Source organism: Papio anubis, chromosome 2 (assembly GCF_008728515.1).
Source record: "Papio anubis isolate 15944 chromosome 2, Panubis1.0, whole genome shotgun sequence".
Classification (NCBI taxonomy): Eukaryota; Metazoa; Chordata; class Mammalia; order Primates; family Cercopithecidae; genus Papio; species Papio anubis.
In genome coordinates this window covers 150,101,855-150,129,412 of record NC_044977.1, presented here as the reverse complement: position 1 = coordinate 150,129,412, position 27,558 = coordinate 150,101,855, and the positions used below count along the sequence as shown (strand labels likewise).

General features: G+C 44.1%; 1 protein-coding gene across 1 annotated transcript in view; it reads left to right on the top strand.

Annotated features, from left to right (window-relative positions):
• The window catches only part of GRK7 (G protein-coupled receptor kinase 7), a 42,133-nt gene extending 30,913 nt beyond the window's left edge, over positions 1 to 11,220 (top strand). Inside the window, exons 3-4 of the mRNA XM_003895014.4 lie at positions 35 to 309; positions 9,637 to 11,220. Of these exons, the coding sequence (XP_003895063.1) occupies positions 35 to 309; positions 9,637 to 9,973 (612 nt within the window). The 3' untranslated portion in view covers positions 9,974 to 11,220. The remainder of the gene's footprint in view (positions 1 to 34; positions 310 to 9,636) is intronic.
• Positions 11,221 to 27,558: the final 16,338 nt, after the last annotated feature.

Below are 27,558 nucleotides of genomic sequence, written 5' to 3'. Positions count from 1 at the left end.
TGTGTTGTCTTGTTTTTTGTTTGGGATGTTACAGGCTGGAACCAATGGTTACATGGCTCCTGAGATCCTAATAGAAAAGGTAAGTTATTCCTATCCTGTGGACTGGTTTGCCATGGGATGCAGCATTTATGAAATGGTTGCTGGACGAACACCATTCAAAGATTACAAGGAAAAGGTCAGTAAAGAGGATCTAAAGCAAAGAACTCTGCAAGACGAGGTCAAATTCCAGCATGATAACTTCACAGAGGAAGCAAAAGATATTTGCAGGCTCTTCTTGGCTAAGAAACCAGAGCAACGCTTAGGAAGCAGGTAAACTAGCAGGTAACAGAGAGGATTGCTGACACCAGTATTGTCCACAGGGATTGGGAGAATACTTTTGATTTGTGGCAACATCTTGGAATTAAGTATTATGATTTTCCTATTTTTACTTGCATATTATATGGTTAAATATTTCTAATACTTTCAAACACTATGAGCACTTTCTGTGGAACGATCTCCAAGATGTATTTTAAGGTGGAAAAGTGAGGTGCAAAACAGCTTGTGTTAAAAAAAAGAAAAAAGAATACATAATTCAAATGGTTATCTAGAATATTTGAAAGAATTTATAGGATTGGTTATGTCAGATGAAGGGAAATTGGGGGCTGGGGATGGGGATGCAAATAAGAATTCTCACTGTATCACCTTAGTTTCTTTTGCATGTTGAACCATGTTGAGTAAATAAATGTATTAAAATCACATGCAGTCATAAAACAAAACAAATATTGCATGATTCCACTTACATAAGGTACCTACAGTAGTCAAATTCATAGAGACAGAAAGTAGAAGTCAGGGCAGGGTGGCTCATGCCTGTAATCCCAGCACTTTGGGAGGCCGAGGCGGGTGGATCACAAGGTCAGGAGTTCAAGACCAGCCTGGCCAAGACAGTGAAACCCCGTCTCTAATAAAACTACAAAAATTAGCCAGGCGCGGTGGCAGGTGCCTATAATCCCAACTACTCGGGAGGCTGAGGCAGGAGAATCGCTTGAACCCAGGCGGCAGAGGTTGCAGTGAGCTGAGATCGAGCCACTGTACTCCAGCCTGGGTGACAGAGCGAGACTCCATCTCAAAAAAGAAGAAAGTAAGTAGAACGGCAGTTTCCTGGGGTTAAGGGGAGGAGAAATGGGAATTGTTTAATGAGTATAAATTATCTGTTTTACAAAATGAAGAGTTCTGGAGATTGGTTGCACAACAACGTAGTGTGAAGATACTTAACACTGTTACATACATTATCTATTCAAAAATAATTCAAACAGGCTGGGCACAATGGCTCACACCTATGAGCCAGGTATGGTGGCTCACGCCAGCACTTTGGGAGGTTGAGGTGGCGGATTACCTGAGGTCAGGAGTTTAAGACCAGCCTGGCCAACATACAGTGAAACCCCATGTCTAATAAAAATACAAAAAATTAGCCAGGAGTGGTGGCAGCCGCCTGTAATCCCAGATAATCGGGAGGTTGAGGCACGAGAATCACTTGAACCCAGGAGGCGGAGGTTGCAGTGAGCCGAGATTGCACCACTGCACTCCAGCCTGGGCAACAGAGCAAGACTGTGTCTCAAAATAATACAAATAATAATAATGGTAATAATAATTAAAATAAAAACAGAAAACTACCAGTACTGATAGTCATAGCTCTGGAAAATTCTGTTCCTTTCAAATGTCTCCCGTAGCATATCATCAGTCCTTCAAAAAATATTTACATGAGCACAAATGATGTTGCCAGCTGTTAAAATTGAAGCCAAGTTTTATGGTTTATGATATAATAATAAGATTAAGCTATTTTAGAAGGCCGGGCGCAGTGGTTCATGCCTGTAATCTTAAAACTTTGAAAGGCCAAGGTGGGAGGATCACTTGAGTCCAGGAGTTCAAGACCAGCCTAAGCAACATAGAGAGACCCTGCCTCTACGAATAATAAAAATATTAGCCAGGTGTAGGAATGCATGCCTGTAGTCCCAGCTACTCAAGAGGCTGAGGTGGGAGGATCACTTGAGCCCAGGAGCTCAAGGCTGCAGTGAGCTATGATCATGCCACTGTACTCCAGCATGGATGACAGAGCAAGACCCTGTCTCTAAAAAAAAGATTCTATAGAAGAAAAAAAGAAGTAAAAGTTGGCCTGTGAAAAGACCCTTGGCAGTGAGTGACTATGTTGTGTAGGGAGAAAATCAAGAGCTTTAGATTCACAATAGATTCAAGTCCCAGCTCTGCTATAGACTGGTTATTTTACCTCAAGCAATTGAATTGCTTTCCTTGAATCTCAATATCCTCATATATAAAATGAAGAGATTGTGGGTATTATGGTTAATTTTATGTGTCAACTCAGTTAGGCCACAGTACTCAGATATTTGGTCAAATATTATTGAGATATTTCTGGGCAGATTTTTAGATGAGATTAACATTTAAATCAGTAGACTTTGAGTAAAGTAGATAACTGTCCATAACGTGGATAGGCTTGATTCAATCAGTTGAAAGCCTTAATAAGAAAAGACTGACTTACCCAGAAGAAATGGGAATTCTGCCAGCAAACCACCTTTGCGATCCTTCCCTGGGTTTCCAGCGTGCTAAACTACCCTGCAGACTTTGGATTTACAAAGCCCTAAATGAAATCTCTCTCTCTCTTTCTCTCTCTCTCTCTGTCTCCCCTTCTCTTTCTCTCTCTCCCCATCCCTTCTTCCCTTCCTCTCTCTCCCTCTCTCTTTCTCTCCTTCTCAGAGAGATTTATATGTGTACACTCACACATTGTCAGGGAGGAAACACACTCTCTACCCTCTTACCCTCTTACATTCAGTTATTGGAGACTTACAAATTATTATTATTAGCTTTTGAGACAGAGTCTCACTCTGCTGCCCAGGCTGGAGTGCAATGGCATAATCTTGGCTCACTGCAATCTCAGCCTCCCAGGTTCAAGCAATTCTTCTTCCTTGGCCTCCCAAGTAGCTGGGATTACAGGCACCCACCACCACACCCAGCTAATTTTTGTATTTTTAGTAGAGACAGGGTTTCACCGTGTTGGCCGGGATAGTCTCGATCCCACATGCTTCACACACAATTCTGTTGACTAGAACTCATCCTCGGATCCTGCCTACGAGTGAGGGGGCTGACTAGTGTTTTCTGCGTGCCCAAGAGTGAGAATCAAATAGGATATGGTGACCACTGACAATCACTAACAATCTCTACCCTCATGGTCTTCAGTGAATATCCGAGGGTGTGGGAGCAGTGGCTGAGTCAGGAGGAAAGTCTCTTTAGATGACTTCCCCAAAGGGAAAAACACCCACTTGGATGCCTCGATTCCCACGTTTGATTTAAAATCTATCTTGGCCAGGCGCGGTGGCTCACGCCTGTAATCCCAGCACTTTGGGAGGCCGAGGTGGGTGGATCACCTGAGGTCAGGAGTTCAAGAACAACTTGGCCAACATGATGAAACCCCGTCTCTACTAAAAATACAAAAAATTAGCCGGGTGCGGTGGCGGGTGCCTGTAATCCCAGCTACTCAGGAGGCTGAGGCAGGGGAATCGCTTGAGCCTGAGAGGCGGAGGTTGAAGTGAGCCAAGATCACGCCACTGTTCTCCAGCCTGGGCAACAAGAGCAAAACTCTGTCTCAGGAAAAAATTTAAAAAATAAAAATAAAATAAAATAAATCTTAATACTCTGTAAGCAGACTTTGGATTTACAAAATGAAATATTAACAAACTTCATGAAAACGTGACCTTAAAGCACTGTAAACACCACTTTAAAGCATACTAAACACTGGTCACTGCCTGAAGCTGCTTCCTCAAGCAAAGCCTTTCTAATAAAGCATCTGTTGTTGTGACTGTTTTGAATAAGACTGTTTACAACATTAGAGAAAAGGCATATAAAAAACAGCTGTTCAGTGAAACAGAAAATCTTCCAACATTTTTTTTTTTCTTACGGCCTCTATAACTGCAGAATCTTCCAACATTTTTATTTCAACTCTTTATATTTTTAAAAAATTTAATCAAATGAGATCACGTTGGATTAATGTAGTGGGCATCCTCCAACCCAAGGCAAATGCCTCAACAGCATGTTACACAGCGGAGTTCAAATGCTCCCTCCCTGTTCCCTTCTTAAGCATTTGAAATGAATTAAAAACCCTTCTCCTTTAGACATCACTGAAAAGGATTACCTTCTTTGCCTTTATGGGTCTGGGAGTTAATTTTGCAGAGAAGCCAAAAGCTTTTCTGAGCGTCTCCAGGGGCTCCAGATGGAATCAACTACAGGGTCTTCCAAAGAAATAAATGGTGAAGACCACTTAAGTTTCTGCAGGTTTTTTTCTGGTGAGCCAGTGCAGCAGAACAAGAGCAAATAATCGTGAAAGTCTCTGACTTAAGTGCTTCTCCAACACACAATTTCATGCCAATACCTACTGTTCTTGGCAGACCAAATTCCCTTGTGGGCCTCATGTATGGGCAGGTGGTATCTTTGCTTCATTGACTATTATAAGAAAATCCATTGTAATCTCTGTGTGGGGTTCCATAATACGAGAGCCTCTGTTAATGCTCTGAAATATATTCCACTCCAATGAGCAGAAGTCCTCCCTGCAGCTGCCACTTTGGCTGTTACAAAAGATAATGCCTCCAGCAACAGCCTCTCCTATTTGTTCAAAGTGCACCGCACAATGATGGGCCAAAAGAGCCCTGCACAGAACTGCCAGGGAAAGAGGCAAGAGTGAAATAATCAGCCTGTTATTTTAATGACAGACCTGTGGTGGGAGTTGCTAGTGCAAGAGATCAAAGACATCATCTTTGTGGTGGCCCAGCCACAAGAACAAGGAATGGAGATGGGAAAGCCCAGTCTTCACTGGTAGCAGCAGTACCCGCAGACATTTCTTGGGAAAAGGTATACAAGGCATGAATCCTGCCCTCCAGGGGATTGCCGTTGGGTTATTGAAGAACATAAAGGAAACCTCAAAGTGACCCATGGTTTCCTTGTCTTTTATAATTAGTTGCAGAAGGGCTGCAGTCAGCCACCACTGATGGACAAACCAAGGCTCCCTGGGAGTGGTGGGTTTGAGATGCTATGTGAGAACTGTTCATCCTGATGTAAAGACTGGTCTGGCAAGTCTCCCAAGGTTACCAAGTTCCTGGGCAGTCTCCATTTACTGCTTAGACTGAGTTTTTAAGGGCCCTTTTGACCCCTGGTACGGTGTGTTCAATCCATGTCTGCCAGTGGTCATGGAAGCGATGCAAGTACCTTCCCTGTGGCACCTACTCCCATTCCAATGCCTTCATTCTCTTTTGAGACATGCAGGTCTGGGGCTCATTCCTGATCTATTTGGATGGCATTCTAGCTCTATCCTTCTGCCACATTTAAAAATCTGATACCTTTAAAAGGTGAATGTTTCTGTGTAAATTATACCTCAATAAACCTGACTTTTAAAAAATCTCTCTTTTTTTTTTTTTGAGACAGAGTCTTGCTCTGTCACCTAGGCTGGACTGCAATAGCCCGATCTCGGCTCACTGCAACCTTTGCCTCCCAGGTTGAAGCAATTCTCCTCCCTCAGCCTCCCAAGTAACTGGGATTATAGGCATGTGCCACCATGCCTGACTAATTTTTGTATTTTTCAGTAGAGACAGGGTTTCACCATGTTGGCCAGTCTGGTCTCAAACTCCTGGCCTCAGGAGATCCACCCACTTCGGCCTCCCAAAGTGCTGGGATTACAGGTGTGAGCCACTGTGCCTGGCCTAAATATCTATTTTTGAAGCTTACATGTATCTCAGTAACTCTCCCTCAAGGTTCTTAACCTACAAGATGTAAACCACACAGACACTGGGGCAGTCGGTTCTGGTAGATGGCAAGCCTGCATTTTCTTTCTTTCAGTTGGTGGAGACTTGGTAGAGACTTTGGGAGAAAAGACACCCCTTGTAGCACCTTTGATCCAGGTCTCCATACACAGTGGGAAAAGTCCACGAAGTTCCGGATAGACCTTTCTGGAAGTGGGTAGGGCTGGGTCACAGAACAAGAACCCAAGGAATCACTGGATCATCAGATGCCTCCAATTAAGTTTCTCTTCTCATAATAAAATTTAATTATAAATTTTCCTTTGAAAAAGTCACCTATTTACTGTGGCTTCCTCAGATGCACAGTTATTCATGAATACAGAAGCACATAAAGGAGTCAAAAATACAGGAGTTAGAGACAGGGCTGTTGTACTGGTTGAATGTAATAATATAATGAAGAGCTGAATGTTGTGTTAACTGAGAGTAGGCCCTGAATAAATGTCAGTTATCCTCATTCTTGTTATTAGTTGTGCCATTATTGGATATTGCCTCTAGTCATCTTGCTGGGCAGAGTCTGTTGTCGTTATCATCTGACATGGTGGGGAATCTCCGAAGGGAATATATGGGGCAAACTCTCAATCCTTTCCCAAAAAGCTTTTTGATATCTTGAATGGAAAATGTAAAGGATGGACCATTAATATGATTAATTTCTATTAAGGTTGACTTATGGCAGAAATTGACTTTTTTTAAAAGGAAGACATTTCTTTAAAAAAAAAATCTTTTATTTTAGATTCAGGGAGTATATGTGCAGGTTTGTTACAAAGACATATTGTGTAATGCTGAGGTTTTGGATGCAATTGAATCTACCACCCAAGTAGTGAGCACAGTACCCAACAGATAGTTTTTCAACCCTTGCCCCACCCCCAAAACATCTAGTAGTCCCCCGTGTCTATTGTTCCCATCTTTACGTCCATGTTTACCCAATGTTTAGCTCCCACTTATAAGTGAGAACATGCGGTACTTGGTTTTCTGTTTCTATGTTAGTTCACTTAGGAAAATGGTCTCCAGCTGCTTCTATGTTGCTGCAAAGAACATGGTTTCGTTCCTTTTTATGGCTGCACATTATTCCATATTGTGTATGTACCACATTTTCTTTATTCAATCCACCATTTATGGACTCCTTAGTTGATTCCATGTCTTTGCTATTGTGAATGGTGCTGTGATGAACATATGAGTGTATGTCTTTTTGGTAGAACAATTTATTTCCCTTTGGGTATATACCAGTAATAGTATTGCTGGGTCAAATGGTAGTTCTATTTTTAGTTCTTTGAGAAATCTCCAAACTGCTTTCCAGAATGGCTGAACTAATTTACCTTCCCATCAACAGTGTGTAAGCATTCCCTTTTCTGTGCAGCCCCTCCAATATGTTTTTGTTTGTTTGTTTGGTTTGTTGGTTGGTTGGTATTTTTTCGTTTGTTTTTTGTTTGTTTTTGAGACGGAATCTCATTCTGTCACCCCGGCTGGAGTGCAGTGGCACGACCTCAGCTCACTGCAATCTCCGCCTCCTGGATTGAAGCAATTCTCCTGCCTCAGCCTCCTGAGTAGCTAGGACTACAGGCACACACCGCCACACCTGTCTAATTTTTTGTATTTTAGTAGATATGGGGTTTCACCATGTTGCCCAGGCTGGTCTTGAACTCCTGAGCTCAAGCAATCTGCCTACCTTGGTCTCCCAAGGTGCTAGGATTACAGGCGTGAGCCACCGTGCCTGGCTGTTTTTTTGTTTGTTTGTTTTGTTACTTCTTAGTAATAGCTATTCTGACGGGTGTGAAATGGTATCTTATTGTGGTTTTAATTTACTTTTATCTGATGATTAGTGATAATGAGCATTTTTTGATATATTTGTTGGCCACTTGTATGTGGAAGATGTTTCTCAATCAGACCAGGAAATCTATCCACATTTTTTTTTTTTTTTTTGAGACAGAGTCTGACTCTGTCACCCAGGCTGGAATGAGCTCACTGCAAGCTCTGCCTCCCGGGTTCATGCCATTCTCCTGCCTCAGCCTCCCCAGTAGCTGGGACTACAGGCATCCGCCACCACACCCGGCTAATTTTTTGTATTTTTAGTAGAGACAGGGTTTCATGGTGTTAGCCAGGATGGTCTCGATCTCCTGACCTCGTGATCCGCCCACCTTGGCCTCCCAAAGTGCTGGGATTACAGGCGTGAGCCACCGCATCTGGCTATTCACATTTTTTAGAGGAAAAAAAAAATTTTGAATCTGATGCCACAAAACAGCCCACTTTTTATTTTGTTAAAACCTAGATTTGGCCAGGTGCAGTGGCTCAAGCCTGTAATCCCAGCACTTTGGGAGGCCAAGGTGGGTGGATCACGAGGTCAGGAGATCGAGACCATCCTGGCTAACCCGGTGAAACCCCGTCTCTACTAAAAAATACAAAAAACTAGCCGGGCGAGGTGGCGGGCGCCTGTAATCCCAGCCACTCCGAGGCTGAGGCAGGAGAATGGCATAAACCCGGGAGGCGGAGCTTGCAGTGAGCTGAGATCCGGCCACTGCACTGCAGCCTGGGCGACAGAGCGAGACTCCGTCTCAAAAAAAACAAACAACAAAAAAAAAAACCTAGATTTAAGAGTAACTAAGAGGAGTATGGTAGGCAGCCCCTAAGATGGCTCCCAATGATCCCCACATCCTGGCATTCATACCCATATATGATCCCTTTACCTTAAGTGTGGTCTTCCTTCAATAAGAAATAGAATATGGCAGAAGTGATGAGATGTCACTTCTAAGATTAGATTATTAAAAAAACTATGGCTTCTATTTTGAGCATTCTGTGTGTGTGTGTGTGCGTGTGTGTGTGTGTGATCACTGACCTTGGGAAAGCCAGCTGCAATGTTTTAAAGCAGCCCTGTGAAGGCTCATGTGATAAGGGATGGAGGCTTGACAATAACCACATGAGTGAGCTTGGAAGCAAATCCCCCAGCCTCAGCTGAGCCTTCAGATGAGACCACAGTCTCAGCCAGCAGTTTTACTGCAACCTCAGAAGAGACTCTGAGACAGAGACACCCAGTTAAGCCATGTCCAGATTCTTGACCCTCAGAAGCTGTGAGATAATAAATGTTTGTTGTTTTAAGGCACTAAATTTTGGAGCAATTTGTTACACAGCAATAGATAACTAATATTAATAATAGAGGTTACACAGTTGGGAACATGCTTTTTTCTTTAGATACTGGAATAATTTCTAGCATAGAGATGGAGGGTTTGATAATAATAATCATAGTGTTGAATACTAAATTTATGCTAATTCCTACTACTACAAATTGCTAATGGATTTTTTTAAGTCTTTAAAGAAATAACACCAAGATTATTGTGGCAGTTGGGGAGGTAAGTGGGGCTTCTGGAAATCATATCATATTACCAATAAAGAGATACGAGTGCCGCCTTTTAAAATGGGAGTGGTGGTTGTGTGGGACAGAGATATGCTTAACTTGTTCTGTGTGACCCTGAAAAGGCAATGACTGGAAGCTGCAGGCAAGCAGGTGTGGTTCTACAGAACTTTCCTACTATTTCCTTGAAACACCAAGAATAAAAGTCATGTCCAAAGCTTCACTATTTAAAAATTGCATCTACAGGTGAAAGCTGTCTGCAGATAATGAGAGTGCTGTCTATTTATATGGGAATTTGGGGTGATTTCAAAAGCTATTATTTTTCAGTTATTCTTTATGTTATTATATTGTCTTTGCAATTAAAATAAAATGTAAGAAAAGAATGCTACACACTTTGTATTGTTAGAACGTGTCCCATTTTGGTTTGTTAACTCTGTCTCAGGCTGATGTCTCCTTTCTTCACAGAGAAAAGTCTGATGATCCCAGGAAACATCATTTCTTTAAAACGATCAACTTTCCTCGCCTAGAAGCCGGCCTAATTGAACCCCCATTTGTGCCAGACCCTTCAGTGGTTTATGCCAAAGACATCGGTGAAATTGATGATTTCTCTGAGGTTCGGGGGGTGGAATTTGATGACAAAGATAAGCAGTTCTTCAAAAACTTTGCAACAGGTGCTGTTCCTATAGCGTGGCAGGAAGAAATTATAGAAACAGGACTGTTTGAGGAACTGAATGACCCCAACAGACCTACGGGTTGTGGGGAGGGTAATTCATCCAAGTCTGGCGTGTGTTTGTTACTGTAAATTGCTCTCTTTACCAGACAGGTGGCAGGAGTCTCGGCTGACATAATCCTCGAATGTTCCCAACACGTGGAAATCTGTGGAATGAGGGATAATCTGTTAGGAGGGGGACATCGCAACCACAAAACAATTCAAAGGACAGGCAAGCTCACTACTAGGACACATTTTATTTTCTTTCTCTTTCTTTTTTTCATAAAGATGAGTAAAGTCTCAGTTTTCACTGGGGGCTGGGAAAAGGAACACTCAGGTTTATTTTGATAAACTGAAAGCATCAGCCTTTTACCATCATGTCCCCGTGTATTACGCAAAGTCCTAGGAACAGAGAATGGAACTTTGCGGTGTGCCCAGAAAATGAGCATTTGCAGTTCTTAGTAAATAATCATTTTAGTTTTTCTTTGTTTATATCTTTTTTTCCCTTCATCTTTCTTCTGCTTCTATACTTATAAAAAGGATTTTGAAGCTGGAAACAAATGTTCCTGACATTCTCCCTCTAAAAAGGAGTGGGTTACAATATTTTGGCAATGTTTTAGATCACAGAATAATTTTCAGTTTCACTGACAGTTTCTTTTACAATTTTTTGGAAACAATTTACTATCCTCATATTGAAGCATTTTAAATGTAAACATCCATGAGGTCTGTGAAGTAAAGCATTCTGTAAATTTAGTTGAGTCCTTTAAGTAATATGGTAAACTTGCACTACCATATGCCATCGGTTCCCAAACTCTGCTGAACTTTGGAATCATCTAGGGATCTTTTAAAAAACGAATGCCTGACTCCCATCCACAGACATTCGGATCCCCACTCCCAGGTATGGGAACAGCTTGACCATTTAGAATTTCAGAAGCTCCCCAAGTGAGTCTACTGTGCAGCAGTTTGGCAGGCACTGCCATGCACATGTGAATGTTATTACATTCGATCTTATTTTGGTTGCTCAAAACTTCAATCATACATTTTGATGGCAACTTTTCAAATGTTCCCAAAGCATGTCATTTTAGCAATTGCAGTATAAATGAAACAAGACAATCTATTCATCTTAGAGCTTCTCTTGTCCTTGCACACTTTAGTGTCTCACACATATCTTGGGAGCTTGGTCTCTTGGCTATTTCAAAGCCTGAAGGAGACCTATGGGCTTAGAAATTGAGTTGAACAAGCCAGGTGCGGTGGCTCATGTCTCTAATCCCAGCACTTTGGGAGGCCGAGGCGGACGGATCACGAGGTCAAGAGTTCAAGACCAGCCTGGCCAACATGGTGTAAACCCCGTCTCTACTAAAAATACAAACATTAGCCCGGTGTGGTGGTGTGCATCTGGAATCCCAGCTACTCGGGAGCCTGAGGCAGGAGAATTGCTTGAACCCAGGAGGCGGAGGTTGTAGTGAGCCAAGATCGCGTGCCATTGCACTCCAGCCTGGGCAACAAGAGCAAGACTCTTGTCTCAAAAAGAAAAAAAAAAAAAAGAAAGAAAAGAAATTGAATTGAAAAAATAGTAGTCCTCATTTCAAGTGGCTGCCCAGCCAGCACTGTATGGTAGAATTAGCACTTCTCAAAAGCACAGCCGAGGTGAGAATTCTACAGCTGCGAAAAAATATTTGGGATACAAATATAAAGCTGGGTGATATTTTTAAAAAGGATGTGTGTGTGCATAATAAAATCTAAATTTATCCCAATGGTAAAAAAATCTGGCTGAAGTCAATTAAAAAGTTTTGTCCCTTGAGTTAGGGATTCAAAAACTGCAAAAGTGCTGGTCAAAAAAATGTTGGTTAACAGGAATCCAGCTAATGGTAATACTCATCTACAAGACAGCATTAACCATACCTGGAACAAGTTAAGAAGAAGCCCTCTGACAATTGAGGCCTAGGCTGTGCAACTGCGGCTCACTTTCCCACTCCTCCTCCATCCTCAGCATGCTCCCTAATGCTCCAAATCCTAACCTAGGATGCTTAGAGTTCTGTGTCACCAAAGCAGGATACAAGTATGCCCAGGAGATTTTCTTTTTTTTTCCTGAGGTAAGAAAGTAAATTAAAGTTTGGTTAAGTTTTGAACAAGTCCCTTTTAACAAAAAGCCGATTGGTGATTAACAGAAATCCAATTAACCAGAGCACTCTAATGGTAGAGTTCTCAGGATTGGGCTTTATAGACATTTAAAAACAACGTAGTGTTTATTTGTTGATTATGCCTTAAAGCTGGCAGAGGGACAAATGCAAACTAATAATTAAAGATAAATATCTCAGTTTTAAAAAGGACAAAAAAATTGGAGAGATAAAAAAATAAAAATGTCTTGTTGCATTGGTTCCTTAGTGTGAATTGCCTCTGCTTTCAATAAGGTTTAAATGGAAATCTATTTTATGTCTTAGAACTAACTCAGGAAAATAATTGAATAAGTAGTTGTATTAATCCGTTCTCACACTGCTGTAAAGAAATACCTGAGGCCAGGCATGGTGGCTCATGCTTGCAATCCCAGCACTTTGGGAGTCCAAGGCAGGCAGATCACCTGAGGTCAGGAGTTTGAGACCAGCCTGGCCAACATGGTGAAACTGTGTCTCCACTAAAAATATAAAAATTAGCCAGGTGTGGTGGTGTGTGCCTGTAATCCCAGCTACTAGGAAGGCTGAGACAGGAGGATTGCTTCAACTTGGGAGGAGGAGGTTGCAGTGAGCCAAGATTGTACCCACTGGACTCTAGCCTGGGTGACAGGGCAAGACTCTGTCTCAAAAAAAAAAAAAAAAAAAATTCCTGAAACTGGGTAATTTATAAAGAAAAGAGGTTTAATTGGCTCACAGTCCCACAGGCTATACAGGAAGCATGGCTGGGGAGGCCTCAGGAAACTTACAGTCACGGCGAAAGGCAAAGGGGAAGCAGTCATGTCTTACATGGCTGCAGAATGGAGAAGTGGGGGACAAAGGCCACACACTTTTAAACAACTGGATCTCGTGAGAACTCACTCATTATCATGAGAACAGCAAGGGGGGGAATCTGCCCCCATGATCCAATCACCTTCTACCAGGCCCCTCATCCAACATTGGGGATTACAATTCTACATGAGATTTGGGTGGAGACACAGACCCAAACCATAGCAGTAGTCAATAATTATAAAAATAGTAAATAAAAATCACCAAGTAATTGTGTCTTGAGATCTAATTATACACTGTGTGGCACTGGGGACACCATAGAGAAAAGACAACCATGTAAGAAAGGTAGTGTGGTATGGAACACAGAACGTAGGTTCCTGTTGTGTTAATATTCACATTTTAAATCAGTGTGAAATGGAAGCTTATAGAGATTTTGTACCTCAAGTCCCACAGCTTCACAGGATTGTTGTGAAGACCAGAAATCATCTATATGAAGCCAGTAGTGCATGACTTGCACACAGTAGGGGCATAATCTGTTGAAGACTGTGGCCAGTAACAGTGGGTTGAGAGGGAATGATCAGGGGACAAAACCACTAAGGCCTGAACCAGGATGCCTTAATGAAAAGTTCTACAGGAAATAAGAGAAGAAAGAGATCTGGGTCCCTGGAAGTGCTTGGGAAGGAAAATTTTTGTACACAATAAAAGAAAAATCTAAGTAGAATGAGTGGGGAAGTTAGAGTCCGAGGCTGCTCCCAGGCCTCTCTGTCATATGTGGGCTCCCATCTGGATCAAGTCCGAGTGCAGGAGGGTCGCCAAGACATAGGCAGGTGAGGGGCAGGCCTGACACAGGAGGTTAAATGTTGGAGGGTAGAGAAATGCAAAGGGATAGGTGCAGGGTGTTGTGGAGGTTAAGGAAAGATTTAAATCAGATGCAGCCAGATGCCTCATCAAAGGAAGGATGTAATTTTTGAAAAGACATCATGCTGGACCAGGCATGGTGGCTCATGCCTGTAATCCCAGCACTTTGGGAGGCCGAGGCGGGTGGATCATGAGGTCAGGAGTTCAAGACCAGCCTGGCCAACATGGTGAAACCCCGTCTCTACTAAAAATACAACAAAATTAACTGGGTGTGGTGGCGGGCACCTGTAATCCCAGCTACTTGGGAGGCTGAGGCAGAGAATTGCTGGAACCTGGGAGGTGGAGGTTGCAGTGAGCCAAGATCACACCACTGCACTACAGCCTGGGTGACAAGAGAGGGACTCCATCTCAAAAAAAAAGAAAAAGAAAAAGAAAAAGAAAAGACATGATGCTTGCTTATTTTTTAAAAGTTAAAATGACCTTATATTTTAATAGAAAAGCTCATTAAACATAATGAAATATCAGGGGAAATAAACACATATCTGAGTTAAATATTTAGACAAAGAAGAACCAGGGAGAAGTCATTTTTTTTCTTCCAGTTTATCAGGGATTATTTTGAATGTTTGTTTCTCAAATGAGGAGATGGAGTTAATAAACTGCTGGAAGGGGCTGAGAACAGCTGTGCAAGGCAGAAAAGATGAATGATGTTTTTACAGGAAATAGTATGAAGTTATTGATTTTACCTTTGCAAGCCACAAAGCGTTAAAAATTGTTCCCAATTTTTAATTTTTATTTTTAATTTTTGTAGATATGGGGTCTCACTATGTTGCCCAGACAGGTCTTTTGAACTCCTGGCCTCAAGTGATCCTTCTGCCTCAACCTCCCAAAGTGCTGGGATTACAGGTGTGAGACACTGCACCCAGCCTCAACTTTTTGTTTTAAATATAATTTTTTTTTTTGAGACAGAACTTTGCTCTTGTTGCCCAGGCTGGCGTGCAATGGTACAATCTCGGCTCACTGCAACTTCCACCTCCCAGGTTCAAGTGATTCTCCTGCCTCAGCCTCCCAAGTAGCTGAGATTACAGAAGCCTGCCACCACACCAGCTAATTTTTTGTGTTTTTAGTAGAGACGGGGTTTCACCATGTTGGCCAGGCTGGTCTTGAACTTGTGACCTCCCATGACCCACCTGCCTTGGCCTCCCAAAATGCTGGGATTACAAGCATGAGCCACCACACCCGGCCTGAATATAAATTTTAACATGTTTCTCATTTAGGTAATCAGGCATAAATGTGAAATGATTCAACAATTTTTGCTTCTCAGAAATTGCAAGGCATATCTTTTGAAATCATTAAAGTCTACCAGATGGGCCAGGTTTGGTGGTGCACACCTGTAATCCCAGCACTTTGGGAGGCCAAGGCAAGAGGATCACTTGAGCCCAGGAGTTCAAGATCAGCCTGGGCAAAACCCTGTCTCTGAAAACAATACAAAAATTAGCCAAGTGTGCTGCATATGCCTGTAGTCCCAGCTACTTGGGAGGCTGAGGCAGGAGGATTGATTGAGCCCAGGAGGCTGCAGTGAGCCATGATCACACCACTGACACTCCAGCGTGGGTAACAGAGCAAGACCTTGTCTCAAAAGTAAATAAATTAATTAATTAAAGTCTACTAGATCAATTTTAAAATATCACTATACTGCATGTATCATTAGGGCAGTTTAATAATAAGACAATTTATGCAAATTGTTCTGACAGTAAAATGTGAACACAAATAATCCTTGCTTCTTAAATTGTTTTTTGGCAATTGTAAATCTTTTTTTTTTTTTTTTTTTTTTTTTTGAGACAGAGACTTGCTCACTGTCCGCAGGCTTCAGAGTGCAATGGTGCCATCTCGGCTCACTGCAACCTCCTGCCTCCTCCGGGTTCAAAGTGATTCTCCTGCCTCAGATCCTGAGTAGCTGGGACTACAGGCGAGCACCACCATGCCTGGCTAATTTTTGTATTTTTAGTAGAGACAGGGTTTCACCATGTTGGCCAGGCTGGTCTCAAACTTCTGACCTCAAATGATCTGCCCACCTGGGCCTCCCAAAGTGCTGGGATTACAGGTGTGAGCCACTGCACCCAGCCATAAATCTTAAAAGGGAAAAAATGATATAAGGTACATAAGGAAAAAAGATAAGCACAAGTATTTTTTTTGCCTGGAAGACTGACCATATTAGCTATTTAGATTATTTAAAAAAATATATTGGTCAGGCATGGTGGCTTACACCTGTAACCATAGCACTTTGGGAAGCCGAGGCAGGAGGACCATGAGGTCAGGAGTTCGAGACCAGCCTGACCTACATGGCGAAACCTGGTCTCTACTGAAAACACACACATACACACACACACACACAAATTAGCCAGATGTGATGGTGGGCACCTGTAATTCCAGCTACTCAGGAGGCTGAGGCAGGAGAATCACTTGAACCTGGGAGGCGGAAGTTGCAGTGAGCCAAGATCATGCCACTGCACTCCAGCCTGGGCAACACAGCAAGACTCTGTCTCGAAAAATAAATGAATAAATAAAAATAAAAATAAAAGAGACACTGAATTTTCTTGAATCATCTGGGAAAAATCATTGCAGTTATTCAGATTTATTTGTTCTTTCTTTTTTTTTTTTTTTGAGATGGAGTCTCGCTGTGTCACCAAGGCTGGAGTGCAGTGGCACCATCTCAGCTTGCTGCAAACTCCACCTCCTGGGTTCAAGTGATTCTCCTGCCTCAGCCTCCTGAGTAGCTGGGATTACAGGCACCTGCTACCATGCCCAGGGAATTTTTGTATTTTTAGTAGAGACGGGGTTTCACCATGTTGGTCAGGCTGGTCTCAAACTCCTGACCTCATGATCCTCCCACCTCAGCCTCCCAAAGTGCTGGGATTACAGGCACTTTAAGCCACCATGCCTGGCCTGTTATGTTAATAAATATTGGTGTCTGTCATGTGTCAGGCTCCATGTTGGTTCTGAGACATATGCTAGGTTTTGTCTCTTTAGGATTTTTAGATTGCAAACTGTTTTTATTCCCCCTGTGTATCAGTAAATCTTTATATCTCTCTGAGTGAAGATGAATTTTGTGCTTTCCATTTCTTCCCATGTTTTCTGTACTGAGCTTTTTTTTTTTTAATTAGGAAAAAACATATGATTTAAAGCCAGGCAGGACCCGTCATCATTGGAGGGGGGTGTGACACATGCACACGCTGGCACTGGCAATAACCAACCCCCAGAGAACCCGCCCCTGCTCCCCAGAGGGCATCAGCCTGAGTACGGGAGTACGGCCGTGACTCTGGGCCCAAGCCAGCAGCCTCCCTGGACAGAGCCAGCAGCTGGTACCTGAGATTGGGCCAGGTCAGTGGTTCCACAATCTAGACCATTAACTGTCTGGTCAGGGGTGGAGTTTTTACCAAAACTCAGAGAAATGAAAGAAAGGATAATGCAGCAAGCTTTCATACGCTATTTCATATGCTATTCACTTTAAAATATGAGTAGTTAAAATGTGCTCTTTCATGAGGTGGTTATATTTGACAGAAGTAAACACTAGAGACCCTATTAACTATCCTCAAAATGTTATTTTGAAATTTTACTGACCCATAAGATCTTAAAATCTAGGAACCCCGGGGCTGGATGACCTTGAATGACCTTCCAAGTGTAGGGAAACATTTGTGTTTCAATGGAAAACCATGCATTGTCTAGAGAAGGCTCTACAACTTTTCCTGTAAAAGACCAGATAGTAAACATTTTAGACTTTGCAGATGCAACTTCTTAACTCTGCTTTGTCTTGTGAAAACAGCCATAGTAAATGTTCCAATAAAACTCTGTTGGCTGGGCGCAGTGGCTCACGCCTGTAATCCCAACACTTTGGGAGGCTGAGGCGGCTATATCCTTTGAGCCCAGGAGTTTGAGAGACCAGCCTGGGCAATATGGTGAAACCCTGTCTCTACCAAAAATACAAACATTAGCTGGGCGTGGGCATGGTGGCACATGCCTATAGTCTCAGCTATTCCAGCCTGGAGACAGAGTGAAACCCTACCTCAAAAAAAAGAAAACAAACTTTATTTACAAAAACAGGCAGTAGGGCTAGATTTGACCACAAGCAGTTTGCTGATTCTAATCATAAATTAACTCTTATTATTAAACTGACTGGGTTATCTGATTTTGTGTGTGTGTGTATGTGTGGTCACTTCTTTATGATACAAATGTACATGACACATGTCTTGACAGTCAGCCCACCCACCACCACACAGGTAGGGCCTGGCTCCCGGGGAAGAGGTGGGGTGGGAAGAGAGCTGGTGGCTGCTGCCCTCTGCCTCTCCAGCCTGCCTAGTCTGCAGCCAGGTTCCGAGGCCTCCAGAGGGTGGGACCACAGCAGGTGCAGGTAGTGAGGGTGGGTGCCGGCCTTGCAGGGATTATGGGGAGGGGACTCAGCTCTACAGCCACCAGCTGAGTCGGGGACCCCAGGGGGAGCCAGCCCCAGGCACAGGTGCTCAGTCCTCCCCCCTGGCCAGCACACATTCCCCCTCCACATGGGAGTAGGAGGAGAGATGGAGGGAAGTGGTTTCAATTTAAGTTCATAGAGAAAGGACGTGAGCAGGGGAGGGATCAGGGAGGGAGCGGACAGGATCACAGCTGGTTACCAGGCAGTTCCTGGCTGCAGGTGGGGAAGGGAAGCTGACACCCATGCTGGTCCCCTTACCCCTCAAAACTCAGATGGACCAGGCCTCCAGAACAGCACTGCTGTCCGCACACTCGGCTGGCACGCAGGGACACTTAGTGACCACAAAGTTAAAATTAAGGGGTGGGGAAGAAGAAAGGGAAAAAAAAAAAAGATTTTCCAGTGTTTGCTGCTGGGGACCCCAGCACACAGGTTGGGCCTGTGCCCTAGGCAGGGGCCCTTTGGCATTAAAGGAGAGCAGCAAGGGGCTGGTGGCTACAGGGCGGGGACATCCACGGAGACTATGAAAAAAGGAGGGGATGCCCCTGCTCAGCCCCTGATAGGGTTGAACTGACTCATGGGGGTGGGGCACGTGTAGGGAGAGCTGCCCCACTTGGAGTGCCCCACCCACCCCTTTGCGGAGCATCAGGGGCCGGGAGTGCTGCCTTGCAGGCCCCTGCTCTCTAGGAGAGTGGGGGCATGTATGGAATATGGGGGACGGAAGCTCCTGCCACCCCACCTTGCCATCCTTTGGGGCTCGACAGGGGTGGGCACGAGGGCACTTGGCTGCCAGGGAGTGGGTTATCTGATTCTAAGGGAGCTATTCTACAACTCCACAAATTATAGGTAACTAATGGGAACTGAAAATGATTCTCATCTATAGACATGCAAACAACCCTTTCATCTCTGTATTAGCGTGTCTGGGCTACCGTAATAAAGTGCCACACGCTGAGTGCCTTAAACACCCAAAATTTATTTTTTCACTGTTCTAGGGGCTTGAAGTCTGAGATCAAGGTGCTGCCTGGGTTGATTTCCTCCAAGGCCTTGCTCTTTGGCTTGTAGATGGTTGTTCTCTCGTGTCGTCTCATGGTCTTCCTGCTGTATGTGTCAAACTTAAACCTTCTTTTATAGGAACCAGTGATCCTGGATCAGGACCCACCCTAATGACCTACACATTGTGAAGTACTGGGCGTTAGGACTTCAACATATGAATTTTGAGGAACACAATTCAGCCCATGACACCTTCAAGCCAGTTTTGTATCCATTTGCTTATTCAACGTTCCTTTACTCCATATAAATTTGTGCTTTTTTTTCTTTTTACTTATCTGAACTTATTGTAACATCTTACCAGTTCCCTCATTATGGAGTCAAATAAAATCTTTAACATGTGTTCATTTTTATTTCTGTATGACAATCATGATTTTACCATTTTTTTTTCTTTGAGGTTATCGGTTAACATAACCCAGAATGTCACAATGAGATAAAAGAACCTGAGGTTTATTTTAGAAATTCTGGTTCCAGAAGCAAAAGCTCTCTGCAAGAGCCGGCTCTCCTTTTGTTCTCTTATGAAACACATATCAGACAGAAGAGCCCCGAAACGGAGGGCTGGTGGAGGTGGTGGCAACCCCAGAAGGCGGTCAGCATTTCCTTGGGAGTTTGGTTGAGGGACATGGGGCCAGCTGACTATTGTGTAATTCTAAACCAGTTCACCCCACCCTGCCTCTCCCATCTGCATTGCACTGCCAGCTGTCATGTCCATTCCTGCACCAGGAGAAGCTGTTGGAGAGGGTGGGAGGAGAAAGCCAGGAGCCAAAACAACCAGGGAAAGCTTCAGCGGTTCACCTGCTAGTTGTGCAGAGTGCTGAGCCTCAGGGGCCATCAGTACAAATGTGCATTCCAGAGGCACACCCAAAACAGGCACCACTTTAGAGTCCCTGTACTAACAACTCCCCTCCGAGGGTTGCCAGATAAAATGCAGGATATCCAGTCAAGTCTGAATTGCAAATAAGCAATGAAAAATGGTTTTCTGGTATAAGTATGTCCCAAATGTTGCGTGAGACATACTTAGTGTAAAAAATTATCATGTAGTACATGAGAATAGATAATTGATGGAGAATTGTCTGTGGTCATTAGTTAAAATGCTGGGAAACTCCTGCACACACAGTCAGGGCCCCACGTGGGTTATATGCATCTGAATCTGACATGAATCTGTCAAATCTGTCCTCGGATACAGCTTCTGGATATTTTTTGCTGCGAGTCCACGTGCGTGTTCTCACCTAAAGATTGTTGGCTGGTTGGTTCTGTCAACATCACCACTACTATCAGCAATAATAATAACACAAGAAAAGCTTCCATTTAGTGAGCACATACTATGTGCCAGGCACTGTCACTGGCACTTCTTGTCAATTACTTCCAATGTTCACAATGATCCTTTCAAGTAAGTATTATTATATGCACATTATAGAAGAAGAAAGGAAACTCCAGAAGTTAACTGACCTGCCCAACGATACAGTAAGTGCTGAGTTAACCCAGGTCTATTTGACAACACTTAGCAATGAGGTCACTGGTTTCCCAAAGTAGGAACTGCTTCTGTTCCTATTCCCTAAAATGTCTCCTAAGGGGCTTAGAAAGAGGTAGTGAGCTAAGCGCATGGAAGAAACAATTTTTGAAAAATATATTTTAATCCCTAAATGGACTGGCAGGGCTGGGATGACAGTGAGGCACGTAGGGCACAATATTTAAGGTGGCACTCCCCCTCAGGGTCGTGCGAGCGCAATGGCAAAATCTGCACAAACCTGACAGTGCAAGCATCCTTAAACTTTGCACTGTAGAATCCTCATTCCACTCACCCTAATTCTAGTCTGAGGTTGTCCAGAATTGGTCCAGAATTGTTGTAGATGATGGGAAAAAAGCACAAGGCAAACTAAGCCTAACCTGAATATGTCCCCCCACTCCCCACCCAGATTGTTAGATATTTTACATTTCACCCTATGGCTGGATATCCTTATTAGCCAATTTGGATCTATACTTTTTCTTGATTCTCTTGTTACCTTTTAATCGATGCGAGGACCAAGAGGCACAATGTCCTAGGGGTATTTAGGAACCAAACTTCAGTTTCCCCTCCTCCTTTATTCTTTAGAAGAATTTCTCCCAGGTTTATGCTTTAGAATCCTTGTTTTCAACTGTAAAATTAGGACTCGTGAACCCCTTATTACTTCTCCCTGAAAGTGGAAAGTTACAGTCAGGCTGTAAGACACATCCAGATTGCATTTCGGTGAATGCTGTTTTAACAAATGCCAGTGGAATGAGTGGGAGAAGGCTAATCTGGCGCATGTCATAACCAGTAAGGCAGCAGACAATGGAGAAAGAGCAGCTCAACCAAACAAACATTCGGATGCCCTTGTCTGCACCTTGCTTCCAGGGAGCGGTGTGCCCTCCAGGCTTGGCCTCTGCTTGGTTGTGTTTTAGGGCAAGGCCAATAAAACAGCGCAGCAGACACTGTGATGCAGAGCTTTGTCCAGACATGTGGATTTTTCAACATCATTATACCTTTTCATGTCTTTGTCAGCAACATTTACTGTTACAGTTCCATGTTTGATCAATTCTCAGTCACTTAGTTCTTCTTTTTTTTTTTTTTTTTTTTTTTCTGGAAACAAGTCTTGCTCTGTCACCCAGGCTGGAGTGCAGTGGCACGATCTCAGCTCATGCAACCTCCACCTCCTGGGTTCAAGCAATTCTCCTGCCTAAGCCTCCCAAGCAGCTGGGACTACAGGTGCCCGCCACCATGGCCAGCTGTCAGTCACTTAGTTCTGACATGCAGTTTGTGGACTATCTGGTTACCTTGACTCTCCCATCCACAGCTCATTATTGGTGATTTTGTCATTCACTGTGCCCCACTCCATTGTGTGTAGAGATGGAGAAAGGAAGAAAAATAAATGCATCCATTTGATTTTGGAACAGGAATTTAAGAAGGTCAAAGTCATTAATTGAAATCTGGATACTCTAAGAACATAAATAACATATTCTGCCTACCTTCTCTCACCCTCTTTCTTTCTTTTCTTCTCTCATTCTTTCTTTCTCTTTCTTTCTTTCTCTTTCTTTCTTTCTTTCTTTTTCTTTCTTTCTTTCTTTTTCTTTTTTTTTTTCATAGCCATAGACTAATTAGCTCAGCTAATGTGCCTTGGCCGTTGCAATGAGTTGACCATTTTCCTTCTGTGTAACACTCACATCACACAGGAGTAGATCGCCTCCATCAGCCCTTTCACATCCCCTTCATGGTGAGTGTCTGGCCAGTAAGCCAGCGTGACTTCACACAAGAAAGAAGGAAGGACAGTGGGAAAGATTGAGGAGCAAAATGGAGTTCCAACTCAAAGCGGGGACTGTGACCATGCTGAAGATTTCCTTTGGAACAGATTCCAGAGAGTGTGTTTGATGAGTTTTTCTGTCATGGAAGAGATGGCTTCTTTGCTTGGCCCCAGTGTTCTGGAGCTGATTGTGCTCACCTCTTCCGGACTCCACGTTCGGACTGACACCATATTCACAGCTTGAAACAGACACAGTGGGTGCATTTGCATCACAAAATAGGCAAATTCTACAGATTGGAATTTGTTTCTTTCTGCAGAGCCAGTTGTTAATATTTACCAGTGCATCACTGACTTGCCCCTGAAATATATTCTGGTTACTCAATTGTGCCTCTGCCCAGGACCCAGCAGGGTCTCCCCCAAGCTTTGGTTCCATTTGCAGAGAGAGGGTGAGGCTGTATGGGAGAAACCAATAGAGGAGTCAAAAGTCATCCCCCATGGGAGACACTCAGCAGGCAGAAAGGTGAAGAAGTGCAGCTCAAAAGCTGGATGCAAGGCTTCCAATATCTAAAAGATGACAGTAAGGTCATGAAAGTCAGGGGGCGAGTACCAGAGCTGCAACAAAAGGAAAGGATGCACAGAGAAGAAAACAAGGCTGAGTGGTCTGTAACCTGAGCGCACAAATTCTACGTGTTAACCCAAGAGCTTGCATCATTGCCTCACAAAATAGGTTCATTAAAAATGTTATGAAACTGGCTGGCACAGTGGCTCACGCCTGTAATCCCAGTACTTTGGGAGGCTGAGGTGGGTGGATCTTTTGAGGTCAGGAGTTCTAGACCAGCCTGACCAACACAGTGAAACCCCGCCTCTGCTAAAAATACAAAAATTAGCCAGGCGTGTGGTGGGCACCTGTAATCTCAGCTACTCAGGAAGCTGAGGCAGGAGAATCACTTGAACCCAAGAGGCCGAGATTGCAATGAGCCGAGATCGCGCCATGGCACTCCAGCCTGGGTGACAGAGCAAGACTCCCTCTCAAAAAAAAAAAAAAAAGTTATGAAGCTAACGTCAGCATGTGGTTTGATGAAAGTCACTTTGAGTTATTGGGATCTGCTACCTTCTTTCATATTCACTCTAGCAAATGTCACTTGTTTATCTGCAAAGACACAAAACACACAGAGAGTTAAAAGTGTTCCCCACTGGCTCCCAAGAAAGATGGCCTTCTGATGGGATCCTGTCCTTCACGCACAAACGTCCTTCCAAGCACCTACCACAAACCTAAGCCACACAGGCTCCAAAACCACAATCACGAGCTCCTGAATGTTACTGAGAAGACACTGGCACTCAGATTGCACTCTGTCTCCCTCCTGCCCTGTAAGCTGTCCTGTAAGGGGATTTGGAGGGTAAGGTGCTGGGATGTGTGGGTGGGCTGAATAATGGCCCCCAAAGTTATTCATGTCCTACTCCCTGGAACCTGTGGATATTACATTACATGGCAAAAGGGACTTTGCAGATGTGACTAGCTTAAGGGTTTTGAGATGGGGAGATTGTCCTAGACTATCTAAACAGGTCCAACGTAATCACAACCCTCCTCATGAAAGGGAGGCAGGGGGAATCAGAGTCAGGAGAGGAAGACAAATGCTCGCTGAAAATGGAGGAGGGACCACAAGCCAAGGAACAGAGGAAGGCACTAGAAGTTGAAAATGGCAAGGAAAGGGATCTCCCTGTGAAAGCTGCAGATACCAGGATGGAGTGACTTTTGTCAGACCCAGACAAAATAGAGCTGGGAAGGCCCAAAAAAGACATGATCTCATGTCTGAGATAAGAATTGTTTCCAAGGACTTTCTAAAAACCCTTTCACACCTTTCACTCATCTCCTGGTTTGATGAGGTTTATCACTAGACATTCTTTAGAGCTGCATTTTTTTTTTTTTTTTTTTTTTTTGAGACTGGAGAGAGGAGACAGGAGTCTCACTCTGTTGCCCAGGCTGGAGTGCAGTGGCACGATCTTGGCTCACTGCAACTTCCACCTCTAGGGCTCAAGTGATTCTCCCGCCACAGCCTCCTGAGTAGCTGGAACTACGGGCCTGCAGCACCATGCCTGGCTAATTTTTTGTATTTTTAGTAGACACGGAGTTTTGCCATATTGCCCAGGCTGGTCTCGAATTCCTGGCCTCAAGCTATCCACACGCCTTGGCCTCCCAAAGTGCTGGGATTACAGGTGTTGCCCTGCCGTGAACTGCATTCCTGAGGACTTCCGATAACACGTTCTTGAGAATACTTGCCTCAGCAACAGCATCTCCACCAATGAACTGACAACTCTGGCTCTGAACCTCTGGAATTAATGAACTCTTTTTTTTTCTTTTTTTTTGAGATGGAGTCTCGCTCCATTACCTAGGCTGGAGTGCAGTGGCACGATCTTGGCTCAATGCAACCTCCACCTCCCGGGTTCAAGTGATTCTCCTGCCTCAGCCTCCTGAGTCGCTGGGATTACAGGCGTCTGCCACCACACCCGGGTAATGTTTTGTATTTTTAGTAGAGACAGGTTTTCCCCATGCTGGCCACGTTGGTCTCAAACTCCTGGCCTCAAGTGATCCGCCCGCCTTGGCCTCCCAAAGTGCTGGGATTACAGGTGTGAGCCACCATGCCCGGCCATGAACTCTGTGTTTCTAAGCAGCTTAGGTAAATCTCTTTTTTCTAGTAAAAGCTCCCCTTTACCATTCCCTCACTGAATACACTGGTGGTTGCCTAGTGTCTTTTTTTTTTTTTTTTTTTTTTTTTGGTTCACGTCCCCTAGAAGCTCCAGAAGAAACCAGCCCAGACAACATCTTGACTTTAGCCCAGGGAATTGATTCTGGATTTCTGGCATCCAGAACTGTAAGAAGACAAATCTGTATTGTTTTAAGCCACTACATCTGTGGCAATTTATTACAGCAGCCATAGAAAATTAATACAGTGTTCTTGGCTGTGGAATTTAAGAATTTTCTGAAGCCTTAGAAGTTAGGAAAAAGAGGTCAATTATTCTATGAAGGAATAACTATAAATTTCACTAATGAGCAAACCACCTCCCCTACTCTCCAACCATGACCTTCTTCTTGCCCCAGGCCTTCTACTTTTTAGGACTTTTGGGAACAGGGACATGAGAGGTAGGAGAAAGGGGTTTATAAGGCAGCCTACCCAACAGCCATCTCTACTTCCTTCCACACAGAGGCCAAATATTGCTCAGGGAAGACATGTGCCCTTGGCCCAGGAGGTGAGTCATGATTGGTCTGAGCCCAACACCCACTTTGCCAATGATTGGTCTACGCATAGTCATGTGACCTCATCCTGGCCAATGAGAGGTAAACAAATGTCTGTGGGATTGCTTATTGGATGGGTTTTTTTGCTCAAACAGGAGCAAACCATATGAAATAAACCACTTTGCCGCCCCTTCTCTCTCTCTCTCCCCCTCTCCCCTCTTTCTCTCTTTTCTCTCTCTCTCCTCTTTCTCTCACTCTTTCTCTTTCCCTATCTCTCTCATTCTCTTTCCCTCTCTCGCTCTGTCTCTCTCTTCTCTCTCTCTTCCCTCTGTCCTCTCTCTCTCTCTCTTTTTTTTTTTTTGAGAGGGAGTCTTGTTCTGTCGCCCAGGCTGGAGTGGTGGGATCTCGGCTCACTGCAACCTCTGCCTCCCGGGTTCAAGTGATTCTCCTGCCTCAGCCTCCCTAGTAGCTGGGATTACAGGCGCCGGCCACCACGCCCGGTTCATTTTTGTATTTTTAGTAGAGACGGGATTTCGCCATGTTGGCCAGGCTGGTCTCGAACTCCTTGATCTCAGGTGATCTGCCTGCCTCGGCCTCCCAAAGTGCTGGGATTACAGGCGTGAATCACCGCGCCCAGCCCTCTCCTCTCTTTTTAAAAAATGTTTACATTATGTTATAAGAGGACAATGATACCCGACCCTGTAGCGGCCAACTTGAGGTATGACCACAGGGTATGAACTCGAGAAGCGGACCCATGAAGAGGCAGGTGGCAAGGTGGACCAGACTGCTTAAGATAATAGGCCTCTTTAGGGTTTCCATTTACACTGACAGTCGAGTTTCTGATTACTCGCCGCCAAACTCATTTAATGAATTAAAAGAGGGGCCGGGCACAGTGGCTCATGCCTGTAATCCCAGCACTTTGGGAGGCCGAGGCGGGTGGATCATTTGAGATCAGGAGTTCGAGACCAGCGTGGCCAACATAGAGAAACTGCGCTTCACTAAAAATACAAAAAATTAGCCAGGCGTGGTAGTTCCACATGTCTGTAATCCCAGCTACTCGGGAGGCCGAGGCAGGAGAATCGCTTGAACCTGGGAGGCAGAAGTTGCTGTGAGCTGAAATCATGCCACTGCACTCCAGCCTGGAAGACAGAGTGAGACCCTGTCTCAAAAAAACAAAAACAAAACACAAAAAAGGAAAGAAAGAAAGAAAGAAAAAAAAAAAGGAGGAAAGAAAGAAGGAAAAAGAAAATCAAGTGTGGGACGCGTGTCACTCCGTTTACGGAAGTGGGCTGCTAGGCCTATAAGGCAGCCAGAGCCCCCAAAGTGAGAGCCAATGGGGCGGGGGGACTCCCTGCGCGGTGGCAGGGGGTACAGAGGCACTTGCATGTGCGCGCTGCCTGCTCACCACCAACCCCTTCACAAACCCTGGGACCGGTTATCCAAGTAACAAAGTGTTACTCAGGGCTCCAGCACCAAAACCATGAGAAACGCAAGCAATTAGCAAGTCATCGTAGGAAAAACGAAAAGGTGTTTTTTTGTTTGTTTGTTTGTGTGTTTTAACTTTCTTACTGTAATTCAGAGTTGAGCATGATTTGGATTTAGATTACATACATCTATGGTAAGAGGCACCACCATATTTTCACTGTTCAGAACCTCACACAGTGGAATCACATAGTGGCTAATGGCACAGGCTCTGGGTCCAGGCTGCCTAGCTTTGAATCCTGGTTCCATCACTTTCTAGTTCTGTGACTTTGGGCAAGTCACTTGATCTCTTTTGGCCTCTTTCCCATCTCTAAAATAGGGGTGATGATGCTAACAGCATCTGCCTGTTAGGGTTGTGTGAGGCTGAAATGCCTATATACACGTAATGTCTACACAGTGCCTGG